A 14,126-nucleotide genomic window follows, 5' to 3' on the forward strand; every position below is an offset into this window, starting at 1 on the left:
GTGCGTCAGAACTCTCAAAAGATTCCACGCAGGATCCTCAAATTCTGTATACAACATCGTATCGGGTGACGAATCCTGGATATACGCGTACGAACCCGAAACAAAAAACCAGTCACGAGTTTGGGAAAATGAGTTAAAGCCAACAAAAATTGTTCGTTCAAGGAGTGTTGCAAAAAAAATGGTGGCCACGTTTGTCTCCAAAACCGGCCATGTTGCGACTATTCCTTTTGAGGGACAAAGAACGGTTAATGTAGAATGGTATGCTAGCATTTGTTTGCCACAGGTCGTTTCTGAACTCCGTAAAGAGAACTGCAACCGCCGCATCATCCTCCATCACGAAAATGCGAGTTCTCACACCGCGCACAGAACAAAAGAGTTTTTAGAGCAAGAAAACATAGAATTATTAGACCATCCGCAGTACAGCCCCGACCTAAGCCCTAATGATTTCTATACTTTCCCTAAAATAAAGAATAAATTGCGTGCTCAGAGATTTTCATCACCTGAAGAAGCTGTGGACGCCTACAAATCGGCCATTTTGGAAACCCCAACTTCCGAATGGAATGGTTGCTTCAAAGATTGGTTCCATCGTATGGAAAAATGTGTCAAATTTCGCGGAGAATACTTCGAAAAGCAATAAATACATTTTTAAATAGTAATGTTGTGTTACTTCCTTGATTCCTGATTTTCAGTGCCGCCCTCGTAAGTATGTTTGAGATGTTTCTGATTAGAAATTTGAAGAAAAAAAGGACGATATAATAGGCGTTAGGTAGTTATGAGGACTAGTCATAGTAAAAATATTGTATTTTTATACTATGAATATAAGCTAGATTAGTGTATTCCAAAATAATTTTAGAATATTATATTTATATAAGTGTGACATTCCTTAACATAGATAGACCATCATCATTTATAGTTAAGTGTTACAACAACAGTTCTTGATAATAAATAAAAGTAAACATGCTAATGTAATGACATTATTTTATTAAGATTATACAGACTGAGAATAATATAAAACTTATTTGTAAAATTCGTATTCACTTTCATCTTTCTTGATGTTGTTTTTGTAGCCCTTTTCAAAGTCCTTGGGTAAGACGATGTATCTGAAATAAGTAAATAAAAATTACAGTAAGTCATCGCGCAACGTCATATTTATGAAGAAAAAACCGTGTGTCTCAGGACGCCCGACAGAAGTGATAACTTAAACTAATCTAAGTTCAACTATTTTATTATGGAAATTGTTTAACTTGAGAAAAGCTTGGGTTATTACTTAAATTTTACGTATATTAATACGATAATGTAAGGAAAGATTATATATTATAAAATCTTTTATTGATTATTATTACATTTTATTCTTAGTTACAATTCTTGAATATGTTCATTAGAATTTGGTGTATGTAGGTGATAATGTAATGTTTGCAACGCAGAGCAGCTCGAATTGTCGGGGACCTAGCGGTCTGTGAACGGCTGGATCACTTGGCGTTGCTTAGAGACGTCGCTTCACTGTTTGTCTTCTACCGCATTTATCACGGGGAGTGTTCCGAAGAGCTGTTCAACCTGATTCCTGCCGCCGAATTTCACCTTCGCACGACACGCCAAAAGTTACGATATCATCCCCACTATCTGGATGTGTGGCGGACCTCCACAGTGCGGTTTTCAAGGAGCTTTCTTCCTCGTACTACGAAGCTGTGGAATGAGCTTCCTTGTGCGATGTTTCCGAGAAGATACAACATGGGTACCTTCAAGAAAAGCGCGTACACCTTCCTTAAAGGCCGGCAACGCTCTTGTGATTCCTCTGGTGTTGCAAGAGAGTGTGGGCGGCGGTGATCACTTAACACCAGGTACGCTCGTTTGTCCTCCTATTCCATAACAAAAAATGTACTATAATTAATCCTATCCAAGTAATAATTGGTTAGAGTGATGGAGTGATGGAGGAGGAGCCTGCCGTGCGTGAGAGAAAGGGAAGCCAGACAGACTGGCGTTGTTACGCGTTACGATACAAAGCGGTTTACCCTCCCATAAGAAGTATCACTTCAAAAAACTTCCTTTCTATGAAAATATGATGTCTGAGTACAGGGAGAGATCATGCCACAGAGTGGGAATGGAGCAACCGTCCTTAGTAAAGTTAATCATTTTATTGTATCGAAATTACATTATTGTGGCGAAATTTTATAATAAAAAAGAAGAGGCCTGCTGAGCTTTTTGCGCTCTTCTTCTCATATCTGCGGCATACATTTTCGAATGGTTGGTAGTAGTTTTAAATCCTATTTTGAATATAAAATATTTTAATTTAACATACTCCTATCAAATCAATAGACTTCAAACATGAAATTTGCAGTTTTTAGCGTATGTACATAACTCTCGCTCCCTGAAACATAGACGGACAGAACTCTCATATAATTTAGGTTGTCGTACATTCGATTGGTGATTTTTGAAATGACTAAACTCGATGTTCTAGAGATTTTTGATCTGAGACACTTTCTGGAATATGGGCCGTAGCTATATGAAATGCTTTAAACAGGAATCAAGAACAAAAAACCCAAGAACATTAACTTAAAGGCAGTCGGTATTTCCTGAGTATTACCCTAAAACCCCACTCATACTGAAATTATAATACAAATTAAATTTGTAATAAAAATTTATGAACGATGCGGGACACGAACCCGCGATCTCTCTCTCTTCCACTGAGCCAACCGCTAGTGACATATGGTTTGTAAATCTTGGTATATCTTATTCAACTCTCAGGTTGTGGCTTCATAATTGCAACCTCAATAATTGTATATTAGGAAATAACCTTGAGATGTCGCTCTTTCAAATTAATCCCACAAGTGAGGGATATCAAATACCTATATATCGAATATATATCGAAAGAAAAAAAATACCTGTTTTCCCTCACAGCGTGCATGCCGGCCTCTTGACAGATGGCATTAATGTCAGCACCAGACACTCTGTCAGGTCTTGCTACGAACTCCTCGAGGTCCACTTCCTCTGACAAATTCATCTTGCCTGTGATCGTCGAGAAGATAAGACGTTTTTGACGCCTACGACAACAAACAATAACGTTAGAATATCATATGAAAATAAAGTATTATGTCAACACGCTTTTACTCCAGTATTTTTAGCTAAAATTAGGATTAAAGACAATTCCCTTTGTGATTGTGGCCTAGATGAAGGATATGTGAATCATTTGTTTTTCAATTGTCCTTTAATTCAACCTTCTTTATACAATTTTATACCTGCTGAAGTTCCCCAACCAACTTCCTTTAAATGTCTCCTCCCTCTAGTTTTCACTTCTTTTGTAAGTATTTTGTGTAAATAAAAATATTTAAAAGAATAATATAGTTGTAAATATCACTAACTACTTATAGTTAATATTTTATGTAATTATATTTATGTATGTCCTTTATATCTAGTCTATGTTTATTTGCTTCAGGTATAATATAAGAAAATAAATTTTCAGTCTTTAGCACCAATCACTATTATTTAAAATTAACATTAAAAACAACATATACTCTAAGCTATGGTTACTTAAACATGACATTAGCTAACTTGTGGTATACCTTCCACAGAGTACACAATATAGAGAACACAATAGAATCGAAAGGATAGATCTAAACAGTTAGAACAAAAGATTTTTATATAAAAAGTTCTAGTTATATTGATGTCATGGTTAAATCTATACTAATATATAAAGCTGCAGTGTTTGTTTGTTTGAACGCGCTAATCTCTGGTACTACTGGTCCGATTTGAATGATTCTTTTAGTGTTGGGTAGTCCATTTATCGAGGAAGGCTATAGGCTATGTTTTTTTTTTTCAAAATTAGGGATCCGTAATAAAATTGCTATTTTGTAACACAAGGTGTTAAATCGAAAACCTATTTTTGCGTGCGCTGCAAAAACTATTGACAATAGAACAAAATGATGTACAGGCTATAATATAGGCAATATTTTATTACTTATAAAACTATCGCGTGAATTATACTTTATATGGCAAAACAACGTTTGCCGGGTCAGCTAGTTATTAATATAATATGAAATATTTATATATAAATATTATGATAATTTATTTTTGATAAAATATTATTAGGTTAAATATATTAAATTATAAAAACTTTCATGAGACATTAACTTTATTTATTTAAATCGGCTTTACTCAGGTGAAATAAAATAATTGTTAGGTAATTTCGTAAAGTCATATTATGTAATATCTCAACAAAATTTTATGTAACTTCAATATTACAGCAAAATTCAATTTGATTTTATTTGATAAATTTATTAGAATAAATTTACATTACATATGGTATATGGCAAACAATTTATTTCAAATACATTTTGACCACCCGTAATATACTTGAAATAAACACCTACATGATGAAGAAAAATTATATTATCCAAGCGAAGTATTATTTAGCACAAATAGATAATAATAATAATAAAATTTATTGCCTTGAACTTAATTTAAGTATACAATATCAGCTTATTACAAACATACATTAAGACAAAAGGGAGTAGGCTCAGCTTATGCTGCTTGAAATAATATTTTCATGCAGCGCTGGTTTTCAGCCATTCCCATCTCCCTAAGGTGTAAGGTGGGATACATAGTAAAGAGGGCAAACTAATTATAACCATTAAAATGCAGATCTAAACTTTTTCTAAATGTATCAACCTCTGTATAAATTATGACTGTATTTGTGAGTGTGAGTGTGTGTGTTGTATAAATATATGAGTGTGTGTCAATGTGTCAGTTTAAATGTAATATGAAACAAGTTGCAAATGTTATGGTTAAATAATGAAAAATATTTATTTAAGGGAAGTTCTTTCCATACACAATAATTGAAATTTTCAGCTTCCTGTTGTTTTTTTAACAATGCCATTTTATATATTTTACCCTTAAACTGATTTATATTTTTTATCATACTAAGATAAAGACCTTATTAATTTCATATGAAATTTATAAACATTCAATAAAAACAAAACATAGGTATACTTTATCACAGTAACAGTACACACACTTTTTTATGTTTATTCATAAACATGAGGGCACATATTCAAATCCAGTCATATAATAGACAAACAGATGCTTATGTGAAACAAAAAAGAAATCAAAATATTACCTGTCTGGGAGTGGAAACTCAATTTTTCTGTCAAGACGACCAGGTCTCAACAGGGCTGGATCCAAAGTGTCAGCACGGTTTGTGGCCATAATCACCTAAAATGTTTCATTATAATAATTGAAGTATAATATATATTGTTACATACTTAGATCTTTTATACGTCTTGATAGACTGTGACAGGTGTGAAATCGTCAAAAAAACAGAGGCGAACAGTTCACCTCTATTTTGAGCAATGCCCGCACACTTACACAAAGTTACATACAAATCGCGAGTGTAAGGCGTACAATATATCATATAATATCTGATACATACTTTGACATTTGTGGTTTGATCAAAACCATCCATCTGGTTAAGCAACTCAAGTAATATTCTTTGGACTTCACGATCAGCTCCGGTTTGTGCATCAAATCTGTTAAATAATAAAATTTCCTGTTAAAAGATATTTATTTGAAAGTTATGAATACTCACATAGGGTTTAATTCAAATTAACCGTACCGCTTTGTAGCAATGGCATCAATTTCGTCAATAAATATAATAGCTGGGCTGTTCTCCTTAGCAAGACGGAACACATCTCTGACCATTCGAGGTCCTTCACCCAAGTACTTCTGCACAAATTCTGAGCCAACTACACGGATAAATGCAGCTAAAATGTAATAAAAATATTTTGATTATCATCTATTTAATTTATGTTAATAAACCTTTATTAATTTTAATTTAACAGTGTTAAAGTTTAAATTTAACATAGGACATGACACATAGGCCTCCCATTTTCTTCCATGTTTTCCTGTCGTTTGCTGTTCTTGTCCAATTACCACTAATGTTATTTATATCATCTTCCTATCTCATGCCTTCTGAAATCTGACCTGTTTCCTTTTTCCATCTAGTGGGTACCATTCTATTACAATTTTTGTGCATTTTTTCTGCTGCCTCTGGTCATATGTTCTGTCCATTGCCATTTGAGCTAACTAAATTTTTGGTTAATGTCTTCCACTTTCGCTGTAAGCCTTATTACCCCTACTCTATTCCTGTATTTCAGTGTGACTCCTATCATGTCTCTTTCCACTACCCATGTTCTTAGTTTTAAATAATGTTTTTAGTCAGAGACCAGTTTTGGCAGCCATATGTTAGACATGGTAAAATATTAATGAAATCTGAATTGAATGAATCAAAACAAAATCAACAGTGGAGTTTGCACTGTTGGAATTAATTAAATATTTTTATCAGAAACCTTTTCTATCACTATGTTAAGCTATAAATTGCTCAAATAGCCCTTTTCTGTAGCAAAAAGATCATACTAATATTGGCTTCTTTGATGATCTATAATAATATACGATATCACAAAATACTAATAAATTAACTTCAATTTTAACAGTGTATTAGATAGAATTGAGTCTATTAATAAGCCAATCTTTCAATGGGGACTCCATTGTGATTTGGACTCAAGTTATGTAAGAATTAAATTTGTAACCAAAGTCCAAACAGAGTCCTGCTTAGTTAATAATTTTTGGTTACAAATTTAATTTAACTAATCCTAGAATTGAGGATATCACATTAAAAATAACAAATTGTTATGCAAACTAAAGTATGAAATGAATACAATATGAAAATAGACCTGTAGTATGATGCGCAACAGCTTTGGCCAACATAGTCTTGCCGCAGCCCGGTGGTCCATACATAAGAACACCTCTTGGGGGTTCAATACCAATCTGTCGGTACAACTCTACATGAGTTAGGGGAAGTTCAACAGCTTCACGTATCTCCTGCTTCTGTGTGTCCATACCACCAATATCTGAATACTGAACATCGGGTTTCTCATCTGTAATTGATAAATTTTATTATTGAAATTGTTCAACAACGAAAAAAACCTCTTCGTATTTTTTTAATTTTCAAAAACCTAGAACTCTCTATTTACACAAAGATAAAGTAAAGTATAATCTTCTATGTTGATATAAAGTAGAATTTTAGGTGTGCAAATAATTTGTTTAAGGTTTTTTTTAAATTTATGATTACATTATTTAAGGATTTATTTATCATATGGCGTTATTATTTATTACTAAATAATTATTCATATTTGAAAGAAATCATACTTAAATATATTTTATTTTTCTATCTGTTCATGTGAACAAAAATGCAGCTTTAGTCTCTTTAGTACAATAGTTTATAGACAAGACTTATATATTAAAATTGTAGGATATTTTGTCAATTGTGTGGACTAGAAGGGGGTTCAAAGAAACTGATTAGAATATGGGTGGAATATGGAATATTAAGTAATTGTTAAACCAACGTTTTGAGAAAAGGAGAGGTCCGAAGCACCCGCAACCGGCGAGCATGTATGAAAAGAGTAATGAATGTAGAGGAAGCGCGTGAGGTTTGTAAGGATAGAAGCAAATGGCATTCTATTGTCTCTGCCTACCCCGACGGGAACAAGGCGTGAGTATGTGTGTGTGTGTGTGTGTTAAACCAACTGTGTTTGCATTAAAGGGTCTACTGTAAAAAAATAGTAGTTGTAGAGATTGCCAATAGAAAATTAGAAGTTTTAGTATTAAAATTTGAAATTTCAAAAATGTTTAAAAACAATAAATTAAATTATTATTATTTTTTTAAATATCAATATTAATCAAACTAAAACACTATTTCAACAATGCACTGTATATACTATACACATAGAACTTTCAGTTCCACTTTTAAGTATATATACAGCACCAACATTGCACATTATGTCAGCTATAATAGCTACAGATATACTGTTGTCTGTCATATATCTGTAGCTATCCAAAGTATCTCACTATATAGATTTTTTTAATTATTTATTATCATGTGCCTTCGTCATGAGCATGTTGGTTCAAATCCATAGGATTTCCCCCTACCAAAAAGTGCATAAATAAGTTGTCACTTCTATTTAATCTTTAATATCCAATCATGTGGCCTTCTGACAAGTATCGTGTGAATATCATATTAAGTGCTTTATGTGCACATATTTATTTTAGAATTGAAAACAAATGAATCATGACATCAATCAGTTTAAATACCTGCTTGTAACATGGAAATGGAACTATCAGCTTCCGGAGGCAGAACATCAACAAGTGCATTAGAATGTTTATGAAGGGCCACTGATGCTGATGGTTTCAACAATTCTCTATCAATTGTAGACAAAATCCGCACATAGTAATTTGAACCCGTAGTGCTGCCAACTGAAATACAGATTATAATCTATTAAAAATTTGCCCAAATTAGGTAGTCTAGTAAATATGACTCTTAAGTCATATTTTTAACAATACAATTTTTTCCTATTCTTAATATTAACTGCTGTGTAAACTTGCTGTGTGTGATATGGACAAAGGGTAACATAATTTCGAAAGAATGGGTCAACATCATTTCGTCTTATTCTTTCGAGAACCTTTTTATGATTTCTGATACATTGTGAGTAGTGTAACAATGGCATTTGATTGTTGAGGAAAGAGGTCAGCATGTTTGTCTTTTGTTGATATTATTTTGTCAGCAATAGTTTGTATTTTTAGCGTTCATTAGTTAGTGCAGATAGATAATATTGGTCCATCTGGCTGTTTCCCACAGTTGTATATCATATGTTCAGATATTTGAGAGTTTCTGTATTATTAGAGTAGTACTTTTATCATAACAAGGAAAGAGAAAAATATGACACCCAGGCGATGGCAACTGATGCCCTACCCATCACAATGCAGTGCTGCTCAGAATTCTTGAAAAATCCAAAAATTCTGAGTGGCACTACACTTGTGATGAGCACAAGTGTAGTAACCCTGAGACACAAGATGTTGAGTCTCATTTGCCTAGAAATCAGACTGAAACACAATAATGCCTACACATTACTTTTTCACGTCAGAAAAACCTGCCCATTGTGGTACCCATAATCTAGCTGGAATCCTGTGCAAAGAAGCCTCCCACTGGTAAATGCCCTTAGACACATCTTATTATCTTACCCTTGGGTTGAGGACTTCTCTATTCTTTTTATGCCTTGGGGAAGCACAGGGCAAAAGTTTATTATTGAGTTACTTTCCAAAAGCCATGCCATGATTTTGGATTAAAGCAGTATACTCTCTTTTGTGCCTAGGGTTTTATATATAAAATATAGTATGTAAAAAAATATAGATTACTACTTCTTGGACATTTTTACAATTAAATTCTATTTATTGAGTATTGTGCCAAAGTTTGGCGCGTCAACATCTCATGATGATGCCTGGTGTAGAGGCGAAAAATCTTCACTTTGTGTTCTTAACAGAAAATATACACTGTATACATAGTATATATGCCTACTAACATATTTATAAAATAAAAGTTAGACGTCTAAAATAGTAAAATACAACTGCACTACTGCCTTTCTAGACATCATTGTTTCTATATCTTGTTATACCAGCAACAGTATGTCAAAATTTCAGTGGTCTAAATATTGTCAAACACTACTGAGCCATAACAATACTGCAATCACTCAGGTATGGAACTATTAAAATAAAGATATCATATCTATGTACATTTAATGCTAAAAAAATTGTTTAGGATAATATATTTATTATTATTTTCATAATTATATAAATTATCAAAACTGAACAAGGCTTTATTGTTTTATTATTCAGAAAGATTCATTGTTTTTCAGACGGGACTTCATTTCAGATAAGGATTAAACCATACAGATTTAACATAACCCTCAAGATGCTAATATTATTGTGGGTGAACCAACCTTTGCAATGTTTCACTTTGAGATTAATTTCTGATATTTTTATCTTTAAATTGTTGAAAAATAATATTACCAATTCCTGTATTTTGATCCACAGCCTCCAAAAATTGCCCAATAACAAGAGGCACTGACTGTATTCTCTTCACTTCCTCCTGAGCATGCAGATATTCTTTTTTAAGATTGCGTTGCTCATCCTTTATGTACTCTTCTTGTACCTCAAGAAATTCTAACATGCGTTGCAATTTCTGTAAATTTTAAGTCATTTATCCAGTTTATTGACAATGAGCGCTTTGCACAAAGACGCGGTCTGAAACTATACCAACCTTATACTTAGTGTACAGATCCTCAGATTCTAGCTCTTCAAATGATTGTGGACCAGCAAATGGGAGACCTTTTGTGTCGGTGACTTGATCGTCCTAAAGGAATTTATGAAATTTAATAACTGTTAACAATATCATTTACATCACAAAAGATGAAATTATACCTTTTCGGGGAGAATGATTCCAATTTCTTCCATTTTTACAAATAACAAATTTTATTTCTGTTTGTTATATAGATTTACAAGTTAACAACTTCTAGTTCCCAAGTTTCCAAATAACAGGCGATGACTTTCCTAATTCCTTAACTTTGACAGTTTGCTTTTTTAGGTACCTACACACCGATTTGACAATGTCAAAACTGAAAATGGAAAATAATAAATCTTTGATACGTTAAAGTAATGAATCTGATATACCTAAAAACGTGTAGGTAGACTGAGTTTGACTTTGGAAAGTTTAGCTACATATTTCTGCCATGAAGCAGTAATATATAAGCATACTGTGTTTCGCTCTGAAAGGCGCCGTAGCTAGTGAAATTATTGGGCAAATAAGACTTAAAATGTTAAGTTTTGTATCAAGGTGACGAGTGTAGTTGTAGTGCCACTCAGAATTTTTGGGTCTTTCAAGAATCCTGAGCGGAACTACATTTTAATAATATATAAGCTGAGGGCGTATCAATTACCATCAGGCTGAACGTCCTGCTCGTCTCGTCCCTAATTTTCATATGATAAAAATATTATAGTAACCTGTGGTTTGGAGAAATGTCATTGTTTGGAGACGTCAATTATATACAGTCTACACCTTAGAATAATGACACTATATTAATAATATAAGATCTACACTTAGAATATTCACAGACCACAGACTATCTATATATACCTATCCTCCAACATATGACACTCCTCTAGAAACCTTAGCAACCCCCTCTTCTTTTAAAAGGCTTCCGGGAGTGTATTTGGAGTGACAAGATGTTAGGGGCTATCATTTATACGTATATTAAATAGATTTTTATTTTTAGGTCATATGCCTCACTTCTGGGATTTAAATATCAATACAAATTTAATTTGTACCATTTAATATTATTTAATTTGGAGGATTCGGGACTCAAACCCGCGCCTCTCGGGTTCCGTCAGAGCGCTCTAACCAACTGAGCCAACCGTCCACCCGTTATATTTATGCAATATTTAAAGTTTAATATGATTTCTATTGCTATTGCCCTATGGAAGTGATATTTAAGCCTCTTATTGCTAACTCATCTGCCATATCATATCCGCATGTGTTCCTGTGACCTTTAATACATTATTGAGTAACTTCGGTCCAGTTGCACACATTAATTATGGTGTAATGACATTCCTAGATCATACCTGAAGTGGTGGACTGCTATTCAATGCCTGTAGTACGGACAAACTGTCTGATAATATGCGGATGGGGAAGTCTTTGACATTCCACGTCGCGATTGTTCGAACTGCGTCAAGGGTTCCTAGACATTCAGTCTGAAACACCATATTATAGGTACCTGAAGGTAATGAGATTCTCATGTTTAGATCATCGGATAAAATGCCGATTTTGTTTTAGAGCTATCAGTGACGATTCTTAGGTCCCTAATATTAAGACCCTCATTTGGATTTTCTTCTAGCTGTATTTCATAGTTTTTGTTGAAAATATTGTTAATAAGAATTGCATCACTGGGTAATTTCAGGAGAAGAATGTCATGTCATAAATACCATAATATTATGCCTCATGTGTTCATTACGGAGGGTACAATTCCACGTCTGCAGCTACACGTGTCCACAGACTGATCCCGTAGTTATAATGCAGAAACGGGTCGTGTAATGATAAATCATAAAAAAAATAAGAAAATAAAAAATATTATAAAATAATAATTAGGTAATCTTTCAGTTAAGTCGTGGACTAGAGAAACTTCAATACAAGTAATGTCAACTGGGTGCACTAGAGTTGGATGACTGCCCGGATCTGTGCAAGCCCGTAGCCGTTTGAACACAGCCTATGAGACGATCCGTTCTGTGTAGCCACTAGACTGGGACGTGTAGTAGACGTGACACGGGTAGATATCCTAATGCAGTTCAAAAATATACCCCAGCATGAGGAAAAAAATTATGCTCAATTTTATACGCTCGGTCGAGATATCTGCGTAACCGTAAAGAAAAACAAGGCTGGCTGCGCCGTCCCAAAGTGGTGTTTGACGGTGTTGAAGTTAGAGTAGATCCCCCTAATGTTGCAATTGCCCTCTTTAATTTGTCGCATGTTTTGCCCTCAGAAACACACCGTTCTGTTTCCTCCCCAAAATACCGATTTTTCTGGTGGAGAAGATGCGTGTTTCATTCGATAACTAGTAACAGCTATGCCGGCCCAAATCCTTAAGTACTAAATTCTTATTTTTATTCATATTAAAAAATGCTTTATATTTATATGTTATTTATGAATACATATTTATTTATGTTTATTAGGAAATGAAGTATATAAAGTAAAACATATATATATTCTTACTTAATGAAATACATTAAGTGATAGCTTCTGAGTACATGCATTAGAATTGACAGGTAAGAATAATTATTGTAATTAAATGGTATCGGAACATGTGGCAGGTACTGAAGAAGAAGGTGCCGGAAGAGGTTTATATTACTATACGTGTACAAAGCTATTTGATAAATCAGCTCGCAAGGTCCTCTTCCTTGCGAGTTAATTTATCAAATGTGATTTTTAGTTCCCTAAACAGCTCTCTACATGAGACATCGTCCGAGATGCCCACAATGGCACGGACGACTCGTTTCTGCATGACAAAGACTCGCCCAACGTCCGCGGCCCGCGCCGTGACTGTGAGAGGCGGCGGTGGTGTACCATTCAGGTAGAAGGACATAAAGCAAGTTTTATTCAGAGCCAGACTGTTTGATCGGAACCACTGCTCAAGTTTTTGACCAATTGAGTGTAGCCTCTGCTGCAACTCGTATGTTGTCGGTGCAGTGACAATGGCGGCGACGTCGTCTGCGGACATAAATACCTCTGCGGCGCCGACCGCGTCGGGGAAGTCATTTAGCAGAAAGCTGAACAGACAAGAACCCTGCGGGAATCCGAGGGTTGTGACAATCTCAGATGACTTTAAACTTCCGTTTTGCCCTACAACAGTCTGAGATATCTTGAACAAGAATGAGGTTAGCAAGGACAGTGCCGGTAGAAGTTAAGTTTACTAGCGATAAGATGGTGATCAGCTGTGTCAAACGCAAGCCAGAGGTCGCAGCACAAGACAGCGACGTGTTGGCCCGCCTCGCGTGCGCCCAGCACGCGACATACCACCTCGCGCACCAGGTCCGTAGTGGCGCGTCCAGCTCTATACGCGTATTGCCTGTCAGCCATCAAGTCGCGATCTCCTATGAAGGACAGGACCCTGTGGTCCAAACCAACTTTTTCTCACCGAATATTTTGCTCTTTGCTCGAGATTCATCGCATCTCCCAACTGCTGCTTAGTGTTAAAAGGAAATCCATCAGCGTACCCTATAAGGTCGGTATAATCGATTCTCTCACGGTCTCCTCGGTCATGTTCTGAATTAATTATATTCCATATACATTTCGCTTTATTCGGATGGTCGTGAATCAGATCAGAGTAGTGTTTAGTTCTTTTCTCTTTTCGCTTTCCTCTATTCAATACAATATTATATTTATTTGAATATTGTTCGGCGATAGCAATTAAGTCAATATTATTAGGGAACGATTTTTTTAAGCTTAAGTTTGTCATCATATATCCGTTCTGTACATGATCTTACTACATAGGTACCTGTTTTTTTATCAAAATCGTCTTAGCCGTTCTTGAGTTATAAATCGACATACAGCCAAACAGATGCGAAACACAGACATAAATATAAAAATGCAAAAATCATAGAATTAATGCTAGTGAGTCGTAAATCGCTTCACAAACAGAGCTTACAGATTTATATAGTAGTAAATATAGATAATTTTATCTGCAGAAATTATAAAT

The 14,126-nt window shown here is 34.6% G+C and overlaps 1 protein-coding gene across 1 annotated transcript; it reads right to left on the minus strand.

The window, feature by feature from the left end:
• Positions 1-961: 961 nt before the first annotated feature.
• LOC126974108 (26S proteasome regulatory subunit 6B) lies at positions 962-10,468 on the minus strand. The gene is made up of 10 exons (XM_050821526.1): positions 10,303-10,468; positions 10,142-10,234; positions 9,892-10,063; positions 8,140-8,301; positions 6,723-6,926; positions 5,606-5,753; positions 5,423-5,519; positions 5,111-5,205; positions 2,880-3,038; positions 962-1,100 (listed from the first exon to the last, which is right to left on the minus strand). The coding sequence occupies exons 1-10, from the start codon at positions 10,333-10,335 to the stop codon at positions 1,016-1,018; spliced, it is 1,248 nt and encodes a 415-aa protein (XP_050677483.1). The 5' UTR covers positions 10,336-10,468; the 3' UTR covers positions 962-1,015.
• Between the last annotated feature and the right edge of the window lie 3,658 nt (positions 10,469-14,126).

This window comes from Leptidea sinapis, chromosome 31, assembly GCF_905404315.1.
Source record: "Leptidea sinapis chromosome 31, ilLepSina1.1, whole genome shotgun sequence".
NCBI classification, from domain to species: Eukaryota; Metazoa; Arthropoda; class Insecta; order Lepidoptera; family Pieridae; genus Leptidea; species Leptidea sinapis.